Source organism: Physcomitrium patens, chromosome 1 (assembly GCF_059467195.1).
Source record: "Physcomitrium patens ecotype Gransden chromosome 1, ASM5946719v1, whole genome shotgun sequence".
Classification (NCBI taxonomy): Eukaryota; Viridiplantae; Streptophyta; class Bryopsida; order Funariales; family Funariaceae; genus Physcomitrium; species Physcomitrium patens.
In genome coordinates this window covers 28,179,297-28,200,338 of record NC_143410.1, presented here as the reverse complement: position 1 = coordinate 28,200,338, position 21,042 = coordinate 28,179,297, and the positions used below count along the sequence as shown (strand labels likewise).

The 21,042-nt window shown below is 34.3% G+C and overlaps 1 protein-coding gene across 2 annotated transcripts; it reads right to left on the bottom strand.

Annotated features, from left to right (window-relative positions):
* Window positions 1–9,267: 9,267 nt before the first annotated feature.
* Window positions 9,268–15,868, bottom strand: LOC112286939 (hydroxyproline O-galactosyltransferase GALT6). Of its 2 annotated transcripts, XM_073538417.2 has the most exons (11): window positions 15,136–15,691; window positions 14,881–15,002; window positions 13,852–14,180; window positions 13,021–13,630; window positions 12,582–12,814; window positions 12,186–12,221; window positions 11,374–11,664; window positions 11,043–11,171; window positions 10,742–10,915; window positions 10,349–10,456; window positions 9,268–10,070 (listed from the first exon to the last, which is right to left on the bottom strand). In XM_073538417.2, exons 3-11 carry the CDS (start codon window positions 14,161–14,163, stop codon window positions 9,861–9,863), a joined length of 2,103 nt encoding a protein of 700 aa, XP_073394518.1. In that variant the 5' UTR covers window positions 14,164–14,180; window positions 14,881–15,002; window positions 15,136–15,691; the 3' UTR covers window positions 9,268–9,860. The 2 variants fall into 2 exon arrangements, with proteins under 2 accessions (XP_073394518.1, XP_024385161.1); XM_024529393.3 differs by lacking the exon at window positions 12,186–12,221 and having other exon boundaries at window positions 15,136–15,868.
* Between the last annotated feature and the right edge of the window lie 5,174 nt (window positions 15,869–21,042).

The window sequence follows — 21,042 nt, the reverse complement described above, 5'->3', positions numbered from 1 at the left end:
GATAACATACCACAAAATCGTCCAAAAACTCTCAAAAAACATCATTCATTAGATATTGAAAAGCTGCTGGTGCATTTATAAGTCCAAAAGGCATGACGTTGTATTCAAAATGTCCATACCTAGTTCGAAACGCAGTCTTCCATTCATCTCCTTCTTTGATGCGTACTAGATTGTATGCTCCCTGAAGATCTATTTTTGTATAGATCTTAGCTTGATTCAATTGATCAAGAAGTCCAGATATAAAAGGTAGTGGATACCTGTTTTTGATGGTAATCTTATTGAGTCCTCGATAATCAACACACATCCGCAATGATCCATCTTTTTTCTTTACAAATAGAATTGGAGCTCCTGTCGGAGATTTAGAATGGCGTATGAAATTCTTGGCTAGATTTTCTTCAATATATTCCTTGAGTTCAGCCAACTCATTTTGTGATAAACTATAGATTGATTCGAATGGCGGTTGTGCTGCTTCTTGAAGGTCAATTGAGCAATCATAGGAACGATGTTCCGAGAATGTATCCACATTCTTTTTTTCAAATACATCTTGAAATTCTTGATTTTAGCTTGGAATGCCACTTGAAGTCTTTTCACCAGTAGAAACGGGTGTAGCATAAATAATGTATGGTGATTCTTTCATAGCAACATGCAAGAAAGATTTTGTACCTATAAATACGGGTTTAATTGAACTGGACTTATGACTCTCTATTTGCTTAACTACACTGTTAGTTATACTTTTAGAGAAAGTAAGAGTTTGGAAAATCCAGTCTATTTGAGGGTTGTATTTTTCTAACCACGATAAACCTAAAATGATTGGATTAGAGGGAGATCTAATGATATTAAATATTACAAAACTATTATGACCATTGATTATTACTTCTATAAGAAGGGTTTCGTGAGTAATATCTCCAGAAGACAATGGATGACAATCTATGACTTCTACATGAACAGGTTTAGTTTTCTTTACTAAAGATATGTTATGTCTTTTAGTAAATTCTTCATCTAAAAAACATGCTGAGGCTCCTGAATCTAACAAGGCAGAGAATTTGTAATATTTAGGTCCTAAAATAACATTTAATGTAAAACAAGGAGAGGGCTCTGAGGAGAGAATAGGACCTTTACTAGAAGTTGTGCAAGGTTCCAGCCGCACGGTCCCTATTGTAGCTGGACAAACTCGTTTTTTGACATATTATCTTCTTTCACAGCCATACTCTTCATTTTGTGATTGCGTTGTTTCTTTGGAGAATGTTGAGTAGTATGCTTTGGTTCTCCACAATATAAACATAATCCTTCTTGACGACGACGAGTCTTTTCTTGCTCAGTAAGAGGTTTGAAACGTACTGCATCAATTTGCATATCCTCTACTTCCAAATGTATGTGATGAAGAGGTGTTGGTGTTGCCATTGAATTATAGTAACGTTGAGGTCCACTTGTACGGTTCTCAGATCGGAATTCAAAAAGGCGATTGTCGCACTTCACAGCAAAGTCAATTGCTTGACTCAATGTTTGAGGATTAGGTAAGTTGAGCATTAATTTTTTTACCTCATATTGTAATTCGTAGAGAAATTGGCTAATAAGTGCAGCATCATTCCACTTGATATCAGTTACAAGTTGTCAAAATTGTGAAGCATATAACGTTACTGATAGATTGTCTTGTCATAAAATACGAATCTTATTGATTGCAACACGAATTGCATCATGTTCTCCATATATGGATCAAAACTCCGCCAAAAAAGCCTTTAGATTATCCAATATTGGATCTCGTCGTTCAAGAAAAGATGAAAACCATGATAGTGCTGAACCTGAAAGAAGCGTACTAATGAATCTAACTTGTGATCCTGGAGTTGGATAGCTTTGGGGTTGAAGTTCAATCACAAGTTGCACTTGATTGATAAATCCTCGAAACTTGGATCTGGAGCCATCAAACTTCTCGGGTAGGGCAATTCTTGGTTCTCTAACATTTGAAGGGCATTCCACCATAGGAGAAAAGACATGATTTGGTGCAGATGTTGAAACAGCTCCAACCATTTCTATATCTTCACTTCCTGCCAATCTTGTTGCTCCTTGTGGTGGTAAATTGAGTTGATGCAATGCAAGCATGAACTCCCTCAATTGTTCTTGTATTTGTGCCATTGCACTCTTTATTTCAAGAAGTTCTGCCATAATAACACTTAGAAGAGAGAAGAGGTCTAATATCGCTCAAGACAAATAGAAGAGAGGACTTGCGGACAAAGAAAATACTAAGGACAATATCAGTTTAGAAGAGGGTAATCCGTAACTTCTAATACGCTTATATCTTATCAAGAAAAAGGGGTAATCCACTCTTAATCAAGATTAGACAAAGCTCTGATATTGTAGGTATACTCTTGTCAATCTGTCAAGGTCAAGAACTCAATGAGAAAACAATTCAGACAAATGAGCCTTCACTCAAAGAGAGGTAACAAAATATATATAAACAAGTATATATATTGAAAGAGGAACTGGAATGGCTATTTCCAAAAGACAAGAAAACTAGAGACTCTTGAAACTAGACTAGAAGCAAGAAAGGAGTTGACAAGAGTGAAGAAGCCTTCACTCTTGTCTCTATATATACTCTCTAACTAGAGGCTACGTAGCGACGTTCTACAGGACCTCTAATATGGGTTGACTTTGTAGGGCACATGCCTTGACTTACAAGGCAAGTTTTTCTACGTGTGGGCCACATAGTTAGCTTGATCTTCAAGCTAACAACATGTGTGGCACATGGCCAACTTATTGACTACATTTCTAATCCAAAAAGTCAATTAAAGACACCTATGAAGTCAAAGCAGCATCTAGGAAGTTTTTAAGAAGCTTCCATATTAAATATTATAGAATTAACTTACTTTTATCTACTTTTACTTACTTCTACCTATTTCTATATGTAATTATTAGCTTACATGATTATGGCCGTGACATCAACACACATTTACAAAGATCTGACTTTTTTCTTCAAAAAAAATATTGATATACTTGTTAGAAATTTGAAATGCCAAATAAAGTTCTTTATAAGAGTTTTGTCAATGTAATCTTTCAATGCCAAAAATTCATTCGATAATAGATTGTAGATTGGGCCAAATGGTGGTTGAGCCTCTTCTTAAAGATTGATGATACAATCATATGGTCAATGCTCCAGCAATATATTAGCATTTTTTTTCAAAGACTATTAATAATTATTTAAATTCTATAATAAAAAAAAGAAGCTACTTGTGAGTTTGCTTCTTCATAAGCTAGAATTGCATAAATAACAAATGGCATTTTTTTTTTAGCCATCTTCATAAACACCCTTATTCTAAGAAATAAAAGATTTATTGTTGATGGCTTGTTGATAGGTTTTACTTGAAAGAATTCTATACATAATTCAACCTTATAAAAATTCCAATTTATTGATAGATTGTATCTTTTCAATCATGAAAGTCCCAAAATAATAAGATTGAAGGAGAATTCAATAATATTAAATACTATTTTGCTATTATGGTCCTCAAATGATATTTCTAATGATACGGTTTCATGAATAACTTTACTTAAAGATAAGGATCAATCATCTATTACTTCTATATGTATATGTTTTGAATTTTGTACTAAAAGAATTTTATGAAGTTAAAAAAACTTTTCATCTAAAAAGAAAGAAAATATTCTCAAATCCAATAAGACATTTGTTTTGAAGTTTTTGTAAACCAAGAAATAAAGATATAATAAAACAACAAGCAAGTTAGATAGAGAGAGAGGAACCTTGATGAATTTGAGGTATTAAAATGTCCAGCTGCATGATCCCTATTGTAGTTGGATTTCTTTATTTTCTTAGACAATTACAATCCTAGTCTTGGTTGTATATTATTTTTTTAGATAATTCTCAGATTTGTGGCTTTCTTCACTTCAATACAAGTATAAGCCTTATTCAAATCAAAGGTTCTTTTCATCTATTATAAGAATTTTGAATTACATTGCAATAATTTATATATCCTGAGCTCTAAAGTAAGGAAATTATATATTTGTTGAAGCAGCAAAATATAAATTTCTGGTGCATTGCTTTATCAAAATCTACAAACATTGATCTTGATGGCATTGAAATAATCAATTATCATTCTTCACAGCTTCATCGATAGCCTCATTTATTGTTTAAAGTTTAAATAATGATAATATTAGATCTTTTTACATCATTCTTTATTTTCTAATAGAATTGATTCATTAGAGCTTATTTATCCCAATTGATGTCACAATCCAATTGCCTAAAATCAGATGTATAAATTGATGCAAAGATTGATCTTTGATGTAATGAGCAAATCTTTGTTGTTGTCTATTAAGCCTTATCATGTTTTCCAAATGTCTTTACAAATGCTTCTAAAAAAGATTCAAAGTTGCTTAAGATTAGAGAGCTCTTCTAAAATAAAAGAACAAATCAAGATAAGGCTTGTTATGTGAGTAAGATTCTAATTAAACCAACTCTCAACTTCTTGTTGGATATCACTCATATTTTAGAAAAGATACCAATCAAATTTGATTAACAAATTCTTGAAACTTGAAGTATGTGCCATCAAATTTTTTTAAAAGACTAATCTAAGGCTTCTTATATTGATAAATAGGTGAATTTTTTTATTAAGATACAAGTTGCATTGCCATAAAATCTTGCAAAAAGTTCTTCAATTTCAGGAGTTTTGTAAGATAAAATATTCAAAATATTCATAATAACATGTAATTTGAACTTAGAAGACTCAATCATACTAACATCTTTACATACAACTATTCTAAAAGAAAAAAAAAAAAAAAAAAAAAAAAAAAAAAGATTTTCGAAATAATATTAATTTAGAAGAGAACAATCTACAACCTCTAAAGCATTAAAATACCTTCAAGAAGAAAAATAATGCACTTTCTATCAAAAAAGATCAAGTTCTAGTATTGATAAGAGAGTGAGTCTTGTCAAACTATCACAAATATACTATACAAGAAACTAAATAAGAATTTCAACAAAAAAACTAACAAGAATTTGATTAAACAAGATGAGTACGTGATTAACATGAAGATAGGTAAGCTAGAGCTCCAAGAAATGTATTGTCGAGATTGAAGATCCTTTTAGCCTTGACTCTAATATATACTAGGTATTAAAAAGCTTCTTGAGAAGTTTGCATGTTGTTTGAAAATGAAGCAATAATAGGAAGCTTCTTAAGAAGTTTTCATGTTACTTGAAGAAAAAGCAATCTTAGGAAGCTTTTCAAATAACTTCTTTAATCGTCTTAAAACTTTCTAGAATTTGCTAGAATATTTTGAAAACCTTCTAAAACTTTTTAAGAATATTTTTAGAATCTTCTATTAGAATATTCTAAGAATCTTTTTAAAACCTCATATTAAAATATTTTAAAAATCTAATAGAATATTTTAAAAATATTTTAAAATCTTCTTGTTGAATATTTATAACAAGAAGACATATTTAGTCCAAAAGATTAAAAGAAATTTTCCAATCTAGTAGTAGAAATTCAAAAAGATTTCATATATAAGAAAAAACCACTGGTTTTGTTCTTATAAGCAATCTTCTTCTATAAGCTAGTTATTTTAAAATGGAATAATATCTATTGGACTAGCACAAAGGCTTTGAACCATGAAGACTATTAAAATCTCAAGAAAAATATAGTAGTAATGTTAACAAGGGTTAGAAGGCCAAGATTACATCTATACATAATTATAGAAAAGATGATGGATTTTCATAATGTCATGCAAGATGTAACAAATTTTAGAGGACAAGGGAAGAAAAGAGCTAAGTAGAAATATAGGCTATCTAAAGAACCTACATAAAAGGCTCTATCTTACCTCACTCTTCTATATTAATTGTTCTTTCTTCTTTCTCTCCAATCAATCTAAATATTTGTCTTTTATTATCTCAAGAAGAAAGATACATCTTCAATTTAAAAGCAAGAAAAATAAATGCTTTGAAAACCTCAATAAAGACCTACAAGGTGGAAAATATGTAAAATTCATGCAACCAAAGACATAACTCCAATTCTTCTAAAAGAAAAAACATAGTAGGCATAAGTAGCCATAAAGAAAAAGAACCATATTGCCAATCAATTTACAATTCCAAGCTCTCATGGTAGGATTAATTTGGACTAAAGAGACAAAAAAAAACTTCTAAAATCACCTAAAAAACTACTAGAAAATCTTTCAAGTTCTAAAAATCTAAACCTTTTTATAAGTTGAAATATTATCTTATATAATGAAAGAAATATAAATGAATTACTAAGGTCTTTAAGCTAACAAATTATATCTTTAGCTTCTAACCAAAACATGACATTGTATTTATTTAACAAGCTAAGCTTTATAAAATAAAATTAAAAATTCAGATCTTTGAAGATCTTTTAGCATAAATTTGGTTTTATATTTTAGAGGCAATACCAAGTTATATAAGAAACTCCAATAAATTAGGAATAAAAAAATTATGTATACTAATATCATATTTTTATAAAGCATTTAGTATATAATATGAGGTTCTTATTACATAATAGATTTCTAGCAATCATGTTTAAAGGTCTTTATGGAAAAAAATTAGACATTGGAAATATATGAATTTCAAATAAATATAGAAAATATAGCTAATTTTAAAAATATATAGTTATTTATCATTAAAATAATATATTTTAAATTATTAGAAGAAATAGAACATAATAAATCATAAAAAAATAATTTATTAAATTTTGAAAGGATATTTGCGAGAGATGAAGAAATGGTGTAAATTTCTTTAAAATAAGAATGCAAGTACAAAATATTTTATTCTAGAAAAATACCTCAAGGTCTTTTGGAGCAAAAAAAGATACAAGAAAAAAATATTAGTTGTAATGGACAAATTTAAATTTAATAAGAATTACTTCTTTTCTATAAGATCGTCTCATGTTGCATTAGAAGAGATGTAGGTCCATCTAACAGCCTTCCAACATAACTATTAATCCAATTAGAAAAAATTTGCTAAACAAATTCTCTTATATGATGAATTAAAGCTTTTTAAAAGACCTTGAGGTTAAAAATCAAGTCCTAAAGATTTGATTACATGCAATAAGATAATTAAGATAATTTATAATATTTTATAAAAGCTATTGCAAAAAAAAAAAATCATAATGAATAAATAAATAAATAAATAAAAATAAAAGACAAACTAGGATAAATCTAATTAAAACTCCGAAAAAAACCTCTAAATCCTAAGCTTTAATAAGAGCTTAATAGTAAAATAAAGAAATATTCCTTCTTAATTTAGATTTGTTAAAGCATTAAATAAGATATTATAGATTTTTATTTTTTTCATAACTATAAAAAATTCAGATTTTTTGAAAAAACTCATTACTATGTTTAATGATTTTTTAGTTATAAGAACTAATGCATAAGTGAATGTAAATAAAAATCAATGAAAGAGCATTGAAATCCAAAGAGATATGTAGCAAGATTGTCTAATTGCTCTTTATTTCTTTTTTCTAATTTGAAAAGTTCTAAACATAAAAATTTACATTAGACTTTGACTAATTTATCATCAATAGATTATTGAAAAAAACTTAATTATTGGTCTTCATTTAGACTTAACATAGAAAGAAGAACCATCTTGGCAAAAAATGTGCTCCTCTTAACTTTATATTTTTTCACCTCTATTTGAAAAAACTCCATCAAAACCATATCTAAACTCAAGGCTATAGTTAAAAATTTGGATAGAGTAGCTTAGAATGCGTAATATAGCATGATTGTTTCAAAAAAAGAACTTAGAACTATTTGATTTAGAAGAAGTAATGATTGTATTATAATATAAATGAGTGGTGAAAGTCCTACATCTAGGTTATTCTAATATACAATACCTTATTAGAGACAAACTAATAAAAGTTTTTTTTTACATGCTTGAACTAGTGGTGGTCAAATTTTCAATAGATATTAGTACCTAATCACAAATAGATTCCATAATTTAAAAAACTGGTCAAGAATTGGAAGAGCTTGGATCCAAATAATTCTCAATTAACATTTAGAGCACTTAGAATCATTCTATGGCATTTAAAACAAATCCCTATTGTAAGATCTTGATGTATCAATCATTGGCTAAATTATTCAACTTCAAAGATCAATTTCTCTTTTTAGAAAAGAAATACAATAGATTACGAACATATATCACTAAAATGTAATTTTTTTTGCTAAAAAAAAAAAAAAAAAAAAAAAAAAAAAAATTGATCTTTAACAAAAAATTATATTGATTACAGAATAAAATATGATTTATTCTGTAATCATATCTTTGATTTCTATTAATATTAATATTAATATTTTATTATAGATTTTTTTAATGAAAAATAAAAATATTTAATTGAGTTTTATAAATTTAAAGTTGATCCTACTTCAATAGCAAGCTTTTAATTTTAGAACAATATTTATAGAATTGAAGAAGATGGTTGATTTACAAATTCTATAGCTTTTCTATTTTCAATCTATCAAATAAAGATTGAGTTAACAACTTTAAATGTAAACAAAGATTTATCATCAACATTAGTTCCAAGAAGACAACTTACATGTCATAATCCAAATAATAAGATTATAATCTTTGCCAAAGTATTGGTATAATTCAAAGTACAAAGCCAAAGAATAAAGAATTAACACTCCAAGGTTCTATTGTGGCTTTGTAGCCAAAACTCTTTTTTGAGCTTTTATTATACTATAGAGACTTAGATCCAAAAATATTGACATGCTTTGCAAAAATTAATAGACATTTCTTCAAAAAATCACAATTACAATACAACCTCTCAACTTTCAAGTAACACAATCTACTTGAGCTTGATTATTGTTTTGATTGGATAGACACTTGGATCCACCTTAGTGCTAAAAAGAAAGCAATGTTAGTATGAATCATTTGGCACAAAAGAGTGGCAATCCATGAAAAATCACATTTTATTCTTGCATACATGCAAGATCTTGGATTAGTTGGATACATAATTCAAAATATTTTAAGGTTTGAAACATTAACATCAAAATACTCAAACTTTACAAAATCGTTATTAAGCAAAAGTACAATCAATAGTGACACTTTCTATAATTCGAATTTCCGATTTCTAAGTTGGTATGTTTCATGCTTACTCATATTCCACAACGTTTTCAGCCCATCATTTGACTATTCTGAAATGCTTTATTCATACATCTAAATTTATTGGCTTGTTTGTTCACATTTTATTCTTGCATTGGAATCCAGGAAAATGAGAGAGATGTTTGACATTCACAAACACAAACCTCCATGTACCTTACTAGGAGTGACAATGAAAATTACTTCACTAAAAGCTCGAATGGAAGAAAGTGGATTAATCCAGATTTTGAACACTAAATCCTAACCATGTCTCTTCACCAACTACTGCCACAAATTACTCTACTCATTTCGGCAAAAGGCAGACGTACTGAACTAACTACTTGGGTTCCAGGCCTCACTAAATATAAGCTAGTACCACTTGAGTGGAATCAAGAGAATCGAAAAAATACTCCACCGGGGAGTGTCGAAAACACTGATTCTGACGATCACTGATGCTAAGAGGGATTGATAAGCAACCATGCCATCGACACCACCCAACCATTTACTCACAAGCTGCGACCTTACAAGATGAACATTCCTGAATATCCGTGGCCAATTTTGAGCTATACTAAGTATTGTGACAAGTGACATTGCAGAGGATCATTTGATTAAGTTGTAAGATCTCCACCTCTAGAGAGGGTAGGGGACAAGGAAACTATCAATTACCCCTCTGGATCAACACGGCTGAATTGAATGTGAGCTGTCTGCTATATCTGGTTCCCGACCCAAAGTAATTCTGTCTGGTAAAGACCGTTGAACACATTCATTGTATGTATTTTCCTCACAAGTTGCAGCATTTCCCATCGTCATGAGCAAGTACCTTGTCCCACAGACACAGCATTTGACGCGGCGATTGGTAATGAGCTGTCAAGTATTTCGGTATACAACCGGCTTGAGCAAACCGTATGCTATGTTCGTATTGAACGTGCTTCACTTGCTTCGCATATTCGCGTACCCATATTCCAACACTGACGTCCTCCATCTTAAATAACTGCACATGATCATAGAAGAATATTGAGTTCACATTTCATATCTTCTCATGTTCACAATGCAAGATCATGAGGAGATATCGACAACAGAGATATTTTAAGCAAAAGAAAATTGAAAAATGCATTTAACAAACGATGCACACACACAGAATGTACCGACTCCTATTACGAACTTGCGGTGCAAAAAGATTCCTGGATGGAAATTTGCCAACAAGAAAGTTTCTAATTTTTAAAACTTGTAGACGTGTAATAGCGACGACACAGTTCTAAAAGAACCTACCTGCAAACTGCCTCTCTCATTCATCTCCACAATGAAATGCACAATATCCTCTGACAGGATATATCCTGGTCCATTAGCATATATTGGGTAAATTCGCTCAGGCCATTCCTGTCCAAGCAACCCACTTGTCAATTCGCGAGATAATCCTCTTGTTTCATCACCATCAATCTAACTAGACGTACAAGTCAAACTGAATTAATCTTCCTGAAAAGCACATGTTTCATTTTTATACATAAGGACGAACACATCTAGTATCCAAATTGAGTGGTATGGCTACCACAGATTTCTCAAGAGCATCAAATAAATCCTTGCAATAAAAAACAACATCGTGATTATATTCATCTTGGTTTCTCTCACGTTCCCGACAAAAGCCAAAAATAAAAATAAAAATACCTCGGCAGTCACGGCCCACTTTCCAGAACGAAGAGGCCTGTGAAACTCATTCATGCTACCCATGTAAAGGCCTTGTGATATTGAAGTAGTTCGAATCTCTTCGAGAACGCTATCAATCCTCACAAAAGTGTCATCGTCACACTTCATAATATACTTAGCTGTGACATTCTGGACCTGCACAGTAAGCAGAACCTAGTGTTAAAAGTCACCTAACCTTCAGTTGGTATCAAGCCTCATTATCACCATCCCCAAATTGCAGACACCGTCACAAAGCTTTGAAGCCATTATTCGACACACGTACCCCAAACTTGCAAATTTCAACGGTCTTGAGAACCACTATATCATATCTGTCGATGAAAGGCAGGATTATAATATCGCCATAATAGTCTGCCTCCTTCTTCAACTGCATATTGATATCCTTGTTTGCATGCTACATCACAATTCAATAAGACATTCACCGAAAAAGTTAAATACGCAACGCAACACACAAATTATGTTTCCACTGTTCTAAATGAATTTGGAAAGTCATTACGCAAAGGCACGCAACAGCCACCTTTCAGCAATCAACAGACCACTTATGTAGATGATCACTAATAATTCGAAAGTTAATGAGATTTGATAGGAGGAAGTACCAGAGCTACAAAGAAGCGAGCCACGGCCTGCGAAGATTGAATAGCTTTAGATTGAAACCACGTCTTCCTTACTGCCATCCGTTCTGCAAAATGGTTACTGCTGGACATGATCCCAATAAATAAATCTATCTTGGTAGCTGGGACAGGTGGTGCCTTCCAAATGTCCCCCGATTCCAAAACTAACTCAGGGTAGTAGCTAGGATGTGTTAAGGGTAGGGATGTCACTGTGATAGACATCACATCAACGTCTCCTGCTACTAATATCCCCGTTGTTTCTTCCACAGCGTAACCCTGCACAATGGAAGATAAATAGCAGTTCTCAAAACAAAACACTACAGAAAAGAGTTGTTAATGAATCGATTTGCACAGATTTTAAGACTAACTAGACACACATCACAACGATACCCTTAAACTAATGCCCTAACGAACCTCAATCATGGTACACTTATAGAGGAAGCAGGGGTGATTTGAAAGACCTAATCGGGTTTCCCAAGGAAATAGCAGGATGTAGCTTCTGCTAAGAGAAATTACTCTTCATATCATATAAGTAGAGTGCAATTAGATAATGTTCGATCTAATCACCTAATCGTTTTGACGAAATCTTATACTAAATACGGGAAAAAAACTTTAAAGTTAAAAACATTAATATGTTATTTATTTATCAATTCGTTGCTTTAAAAATAATTAAAAACTTAAAATAATAAAGAAGAATAATAAGAAATTGAAGAAGACTTCGATAAATCGCATGGGCGTAAAAAGAAAAACAGTGAATACAACTAGTTTCTTGGTTATAATTAATTCTTCAGACTTACCCAGACGTAGTCTGGTATAGGTAATGTTCCTGGTGTCTGAAGGATGGGGCCGTCATTATTGTTATTCCATTGTTGATAATGTAATTCAGAAACACGAGGGATAGAAATTTTGAATAAATCTTCGACATGAAGCAAATACAAATGAACTTTCGTAGTACCAAAATGTTGCTATATTATTAATTTTAGTAGAGGAGGAGAGGGATCAAAAAATACAAATTAAAAAGATGTGTATTTGTATTGTTATATTTGAAATGAATAATTTAACTGGTATACTAAAATTTTAGAGTTGATTTGCATTACCCCCCCCCCCTCCAGAAAATAAAAAAGAAAAAAAGAAAAAAGAAAGACATGAGGTCAACTTTAGCATTATATGTTAACATAGCATTTTCAACTTACCACACGATAAGGAAACGAGCTGATGTGACGACCATCGATAGTCACATGAAACCCTTCAACACCTGCTCGAATGGTGAGAACGAACTCCCGACCCTCAGATAATGGGTACTCCCATTCAAGCGTCTCCTTGTCAGAACGACCAACTAATCTTCCAAGCCACCAAGATTTTTGCGTTGAAGCAGGTTTCTTGCCATCATCTCGAAGCCACTTCTCGCACTTGGGAAGACCGTCAACTACAAGAAAACGAATCATTTCAGAAAATACACATCCAGTGTTGGAATTTATTGCTCATGCAGACATTTACCAACTTACAATGAGAGAAGTGGCAAGTGCCAATTCGAAGTACCACGGAACCTACACAGCTCTTAACGTCTACAAACCTGAGAAGCATAGTGTCAGCATAAAAAACACAAACTGGTGCGGTGGAATCAGCACTCACCAGTTTCTTCGTATTCAGGCACTTGCCAACCCTCGCATCGGTGGGCAGGACCCCACTGGTTCCGATAACAAGTGTTGTGCTCAATGATGGGTTTCCAGCTCCAATCACCACGAAGTCGAGGATTCAAGTGTAGAATTCGAGGAGGATCTTCACCTTTCACCACCTTTAAGCCTTGTAACTCTACTAAGAACTGGGAAACCATGACATATGGAGAGACGCCTTCCCCAACTCTGGCGATTGGCGGTTTGTACTCCATGTGAGCCTCTCGAGGCTTTCCAATCAGAGTAATGGCTGACCCAAACATTAGACCACAGGGCAAGGGGAAGACTTTACCCAATTCGTCTAACTTTTTCCCTGCTGCAGAGAGTGATGCTGGACACGGATCAGCATTTGCAGTGGCATTACTGACATTCTTTGAGACACCTTCTCCATTTCTTAACGCAGTTTCCAGTTCTTCCCACGCTTTGGCACCAGCAGACCAGGCACGATCTATCACATCATCCAGAGAAACAATGTCGCCTGTGGTATTCCCCGGACTACGGCGTTCCTCCTTACTATTGGCTTCTAGAGTGGTTTTTTTCGAGTAGCTTGATGATTTCTTGTCCGAATCCTGAACAATTTGAATGTATTCTTCCTCAATAGCCGGCAGAAATATAAAAATAAAAACATAAACAAACAAACAATTCTAAGGAACATTCAATACACAATGTAGACACTCAGCGTACACTAGGGAAGTATTAAAAATACCTGATGGCAAGAAATAAAAGCTCGAATAAGGACAAGAGTGCTTGATTACCACATGCATTTCAGGTCAACTACTTTTGGTCTAACCTGTGAATCTTTAGACGGTGCATTCGTTACGTCCTCCGCACCAGTCGAAGATGGCATAACTGTCCGTCTCTGACCACTGTCAGTGACAACTGAAATCTGCTCTTGGTTACGACGTCTATGAGAAGTGAAGACAGCATCATCATCATCTTCTAGCTTCTCGACAGGAGAATCAATGTCCGGAAGTGAGTTCATTTGGAGATATGGTGGGATGAATATCACCATAAAAAACAAGCAAACAATTGCAACTAGGATAAGATCATTTCTTTGCCGCCCTGTACACGCCATATCCGGTAGTCTCGACCCCCTCTTCATATTACCGAATTTGAACTCTGTCAACAGCAAGAAGGTCTATGTTGCTCAGCTTAATTAACATAATTCAGTTCACGTTGAACATGCGAAGGTACTCGCAGGAACACATTGACCCCTCTTTCTTGAATTATTTGTATTGATCACTGAAGATTATGCCGAGATCAAATACATCACTAGGCTACATCCACAGACATTTACCGTCAGCCTAACTCATTTCAGCATTTACAAATGCTCAACTTGACTACTTGGGCCGCATAAAGTGTACTTAGTCATCACCCAAATTTTAACAATACTGCACCAAACTTGAACACACAATCACAAAAACACAAATAGCATTCTTCTTGAAGTCTATGTGAACTTCAAAGGTCTTCATTACGAAAGAAGCGGTAGCTACCGCATAGAATTCGAGGGAACAATCATCTCCCAACACAACGAAGTAAATACATTCTCAAATCAAATAGGATTTGAATGACCACTGTAATAAACCAATCATGGTCTAAGAACCGGAATCCTCACAATCAAAAAATACGCATATCTCCACTAGGCAAAGCTGAAGGAAATGCCTAAGTCTTAACACATTGAACCCGTGGACTTCTTCATACAGACACGAACTCGAAGTTGAAGAAGAAGGAAAAAAAAAAAAAAAAAAAAAAAAAAACTGGGATTCAGCCCTGAGAAGGAAAAAAATCTACAATTGAGCAAAGAGGGTGTCAATCTCACCTCTTGACAGGCTATACTAGGGGTGATGACCACAGCCTGCCTCCATTACAAACCCCCGTCTCTTTTCCACGCGGAAATTTTTTAAAAAGAGGGCACATCCACGCGTAAAAAAAATCCAAATGCTGCACACTCACAAAGGATCAAATTGTCAAGCATCGAATCTGACCATCAGTGACACTTCTGCACATAGATCACCCACAAACAACCCCTTCAAATTGAGAAAAACCGCGATCATGCCTCGAAACTATTCATTACATGTCAGTTCTGTTGGCGAAAACAATCACTGCTAACAACGTTGCACCATCGATCGCCGCACTCTGAATCCGAATTTCAAACTCTCGCAGACTCCTTCAAACAGGTGCTTCACATCCAACCCCTGCACTACACATAAACCATCCCATCTCTTCGGGCAACAAACACAGCCTCCTCCTCGCATGGCCCTCATACACAAGCCATCTCTCTCTCTCCCTCTCTCTCTCTTTCTCTCTCCCTCTCTCTCTCTTTCTCTCTCCCTCTCGCTATATATATATATATATATATATCTCACACTCCAGATTGAATTACAATTACAATCAAGCACGGCGCGAAGGCAACCGCCTTACATATCAAAAACAACAAATCGACAACTGATGCTTGTTGCTCTCTCTCTCTCTCTCTCTCTCTCTCAAAGACTCGCACCACTAGTACTACCGCCTAAAGGAGGCTACGAACGATGCAACCTCCTGAATCTTCCCGAAAGACTTATAGACAGAAGCTTAGCTTGTGTCTACCACTGTTCCGCACAGCATCTCACCACGCTCCAGATTCCAGAGCCCCCCCTCCCTCCCTCCCTCCCTCCCTCCCCTCGTGCGTCGATACGGGAGCCTTTTTTTTGACCGAGAGCTTTCAACCCTAAAAGCTCGATCCCCTAAAGTCTAATGTGCACTGGTTTGGTTGAGTTCGGAACTCGTCAATACCCCCTCCCCTCACCAGCGTCATCGAATGTTTAACACCATCAAATAATCAAACACACAAACCAACCAATAATCAAACCAACAAACTAACAGAGCATCAGGCCTTCATCAGGCCCTAAACTTCGCCAGCGCTAAACTTAGCCGGAGCCCCCCAAACCCCCACCATCGTCGCCTTGTCAACCCGTTGTGCCATTGGATGAATAAAAATTGGACGGTATTGGACGACATCACGTTTTCATCCATCCTTCACACGCTCGATTCTCCGTGCTCGATCACGGTTTCGTAACGCTCGGATGTTTCCCTTTTTGAATCTCGCTTGCCTTTTGCCTTTTTGAGATACTAAAAAGTTTTGCGGAAATTGAATCCGTTTTCAGTTTTCGGTTTTGTGTGTTATGGGTTGTTTAACGATCTCTTGGTGGGCTGTAAAACTTTATTGTGCGTTGGATTACAATTTGTTGTTTTAATGCAATTCAACTTTGTTGAATTTGTATAATTCTGAGATGAGTTTAATTTAAGATTGTTAAGGAGCCTATTATTATGGATTTGCTGAGTTTTTTGGTATTGTTGTTGTTTTGTAACCAAAATATAATACAAAAACTTCTCATGTAACTTCAATGTTGTATGTTTTTGGTTGAATTAGCAATTGACATGTTTTCCAGTTACTTAATGATTTAACTTATTCATGTTTTATATTGTGCCCATTTATGTATCATTGGTTTCAACTCATCATCAAATTATGACTCATTTGCATTTTTGTGACTTGTTTGCATGATTTGTTAAACAATGAAAAATAACTTATGTTTCTTATGTTAAAGTGTGTGGTGTAGTTGTTTTGTAATACATTTGTGACAATTAGTACATTAAGTTAAGCATTAAACACTAATTTCTTTGTCAAGATATGTGTTTGGTTAAATGAAAATTTGTTACTATTTATTATTTAATCATTTTTTATTTTTTTATTTAAAATTACCTGAATAAAAATGATTAGTAATATGTTGGGTTGTTATGAAAAACACATATTTGGAGTATGTGGACATCCAAAATCTTTACAAACGTGTAGAATAAAAATCCTAGATAATTCTCCCCGAGTAAATCAAACTTCTCCTAAAATATTAATATTAAAAAGAAAGCACAAATCCGAGTTTCCATCACTCACACACAAACACACACATATATATATATATATATATATATATATATACATATATATATTCTCAACAAATTTAAAGGATAGTATAAAAACAGAAATAAATCATCATGCTTATTTTTTTAATTATCATTTGTTGGTGTATGTTTGAAAATGAATCATAATAACAAAGTAAACAAATACTGGGTGTGGACAAATGGTTGGAAAACATGACAAATGCCAGAACTTTGAACAACCAAGAATTTGATATTATCCACACTTACAGCATAACTTTGAACACACAAAGTAATGGTACACATATTTTGGAATAACAAACAATAAAATTTGAAAAAAAAAAAAATACTCTTATTTATCTACTCACACAGGCTTCATATATGCCTTGGTAACACACCTACCATCTAGCTCTAAAAATACCTACCACAACAACCAATCACTTCTTCAAATGAATAAATTAGTAATTATATCAATGTACCAAAGAAATACATCAAATTATTAGATATAATCATCTGCATTTGTTCCTTCTTTCCCACTTCATTGATTTCACTGAGAAATCTCCACACACATGAGGAGAGAAGATTTATGATGAACTCTCTAGTACCCCAATCCAAGTGCCTCACAAGTTCTACACTAGAAACCCAAGGCCAACCAAGTGGAGTTATTTAATAGAAGGAGTTTCAAAAGGGAAAGATGCCATTTGGGTACTTCTCTCTCTCTATCTCTCTACAAACAAACATGTGAAGAGGATGACTCAATTAAGAAACGGAATTGGGGGTACAAGCTCACCATTGTCCTATGCCCAGTACCCATAGGGAGGAAAACAAAAAAATAAAACACACACACACATCATCAAATCATCACACCTCACACTTGGCCTGAAACCTGGCTCATCATGGTCACTGTGACAATTACGTTCAGAATCTGTGTCCTCTCCCCCCCCCCTGGGATGTCAGCCTTGTTCACCCCTTGGAATCAGTCACCTTGGTTCCACTGACCTCATCCACCTGGACTCCTCCTCGCCAAAGGAGGCTGTGTGTGTGCATTGAATGTAAGGTCTGTGGTGAAGGGATTGCCAGAGGGTGGAAATATGATTAAATAAAGTCAAAAGTTAAAAGTCAAGTGGGTGGGTGGGTGGGTGAGAAGTAAAAGGAAGAGGGTAGAAACAGTTGGCAACACATAGAGGGCAAGAGCAGTGGGACTGGCCCAGGTGTGGTGGTGCTCAAGTGTGGGCCAAGTGCATTCATTCACTGTCACTCCAGGTCTTGTCCCACACTTCATTGGGACCAGTGCTTCATAGTCTTCTTCTACCCTTCAGTCATGGTCTACAGTCACCTCTCTTCTCTCTGTCTCCCTTCAGTCTTGGTCCAGGTCTTGGTCCTTCTCCTGGTCTAGGTCAAGTTTCTAATCCCCCACATCCCCATTTCACTGTCGTGGAGGCAGTAATAATAATGATAATAATAACAACAACAATAGTAGTAAGGGGAGTGTGTGATCTAGGCAAGGGATGAGGAGCAGCAGTTCACCATTCTCTCAAGCAGACCCACAGGAATGTAATGGGTGATTGGATGTGGGATTGTGTGGGAGAGCTTGGTCACATAGGGAAATGGTTGTCACTGATTGGTTTCATGTGTGGTGGCAGTGGTGGTGATGTGTTAGGGGTGCAACATTTAAAGCAATGGAAGCTTGTCTTACATCCATGCATGGATGGATGAAAACACAAGGTTTGGTGTTGTGCTATGACTGCATGGCCAGAGTGTGCTTTGGCACAATACTGGGAAAAAAAACTATGGAACCCAGGTCCTAGGTGAAGCAGCATAATAACACAGTGGATGGCAAAGTGTCAGGTGGTGGGAACCCTCATAGTTCACAAGTCAACCTGGTCTCAGTTTCTAAAGAGGAAGCTGAAGCTTGGGAATGGAGCACACAATTCCACTATTACAAAAGCTCCAGTGAGATGGAATAAAAAATATTCAGCTTCATAGATTTGTCTACATCCCACATTGATCTCTCATTTTCATGGCTCCAGCTCACAACACTTTTGTACACCCACACACACAACTCACTTTGCCAGTATGGCATCCAATAAAAGTGGCTGTTTTTAACTCATGTGAATGGTTTTAGTTGCATCATGTCTTCATTTACAATGAAAGCATTAGTCCTTTTTGTTCTTGGGTTTGTGTTAAATTTATTGTTTATTATAGTGAATGGCTTCCTAGTACATTGGTGCTGGAGTTTTGTGGAATACAAGCAAACTAGATGAATATGATTTGTACCCAAGTTGACAAACTGGGCCAGTTTTTGAGGAGCCCTGGAATCCTTGACAAAGGGGAGAGTACCTCATGTGCATTGGAGTCTGCATCCACTAGTCCTCCTCCTTCACACCATCTTTGCTCAACCATTTTTTCTTGTACATACTCAAAATCCAAACTCAGAGTAGTTTGTTTTACTATCAAAACATGGACATGCATAAAGTTTTAGTCTGCCCCTGTGGGATGGGCAGGTAGCATCCAAAAAAATAGTATCTGGAAGATCCATGTGGAACAGTTGTCTCCCCTTTCAAATATTAGTCCCAAGGTGCATGAGCAAATCAATATTTTTACCATTATTATTATTTTTTTATTTAAACATTTTCAGGTTGAGAGGGTAAAGATAGAGAGGATCATATCAAACTTTCCAAGATGGAAAAAAAAAAAATGATTCTAAAATGATGCAAGGGAATATTGTGAAGGAAAAAGAATTCCTTTAATTTCAAAACCTTAATTCTAACACATGAAAAAAAAAGTCATTCTTTTTCTATTGTATTCCCATTATTTAGAGTGAGATATAATGAAAATTACTGCTGACCTACATTTTCAAAAACACTGTTGGGATAAACTTGTGCAGTGGATTTTCTTTTGAATTAATTGTTGTACATGATAGTTTATTCTTTCTGCCCTCAATGGTGAACATCTTCGGATGTAAACACCCCAGTTAATCTCAATTGTGGTACTTTAATTAGTTAAAGTTGGTCTGGGTTGTTTACATCTAGAGCATATATTAGCTAACTTCAAACAAATGGTATAATTAATTGATACGCACATGCATACAATATACTCAGTTTTAACATTCAGTTGTTTGAGTTGAAAGTGAGCAATTGCTACAGAAATTGCTACAGAAAAGAAGTTTGAGATACAAATTACTTAATTGAATCAGTAGTGCAACCTCTTGTTACACACACACACACATGTGTATATATATATATATATATATATATATAATAAATAAATTGTTAAATTATTGAAATTTTAAATACAGTTTAAGAAAGCAGCATGATTTGTAAAATTTCCAACTAAAATTTCTGTTTATTCACATGTAGCCGTTATTATTTGATAAATTTGTGTACACTTGAAAAAGAAGAAGAATCACTGCAATTATGCATACAAGCTAACAACTAGACTTTCATGTATCATTTGTTGAAATGTTTGTGTTTTTCTTTTGCATGTCTTATGTGGACAATGTTGCAATAATTTCTTTGTCACAATATGAAAATCTTGTAATTTGATCATAAGTTTTCATCTGGTAAGTGTGCAACAAACCATGGATTAAGTCAAACTGAAAAACAATGATGCAACCTATATTTGTTTGATTTTTATTAGATTCCTGTTTATCTTAGAGCAACTTCATTCTAACATGGCTAACTAATTATGAAGTATAGATTTAATGGTAAAATAGAAGAAAAAAAATTAATCAAAAAGTTATTTTACAGGTAGCTAACAATGACACTTGCTTGGTGATGAGTATTAGGGGGTTTTCAACCACTTTCAATGAAAAAAAAAAAAAAATCCAGAAAAAAACCAACCAACAAATGAAACAAATGTGTTTAATTAGTATTGATTTTCTGTATGACATCCGTGGCCAAAAGTTCCTACACACATGACAATAAAAACAATCAAAGTTGACAAAACCAAGGCAATGAAGGGAAACAGCAAATAGGGATTTGGAGGTGTTTTGGTGGCTCGAGGCTATGGTCTCTGCAACCCAGAGATGTCAGACTCTATGTGAAACTGGGTATGCTACCTGGACACA

Coding starts and splice junctions, on each gene's coding strand:
- LOC112286939 (XM_073538417.2), bottom strand. CDS start 14,163: ATGAAGAGGGGGTCGAGACTACCGGATATGGCGTGTACAGGGCGGCAA. Junction 11,665..12,185: donor CTATACCAGACTACGTCTGG/GTAAGTCTGAAG, acceptor TCCATTGTGCAG/GGTTACGCTGTGGAAGAAAC. Junction 10,916..11,042: donor TTGAAATTTGCAAGTTTGGG/GTACGTGTGTCG, acceptor CTTACTGTGCAG/GTCCAGAATGTCACAGCTAA.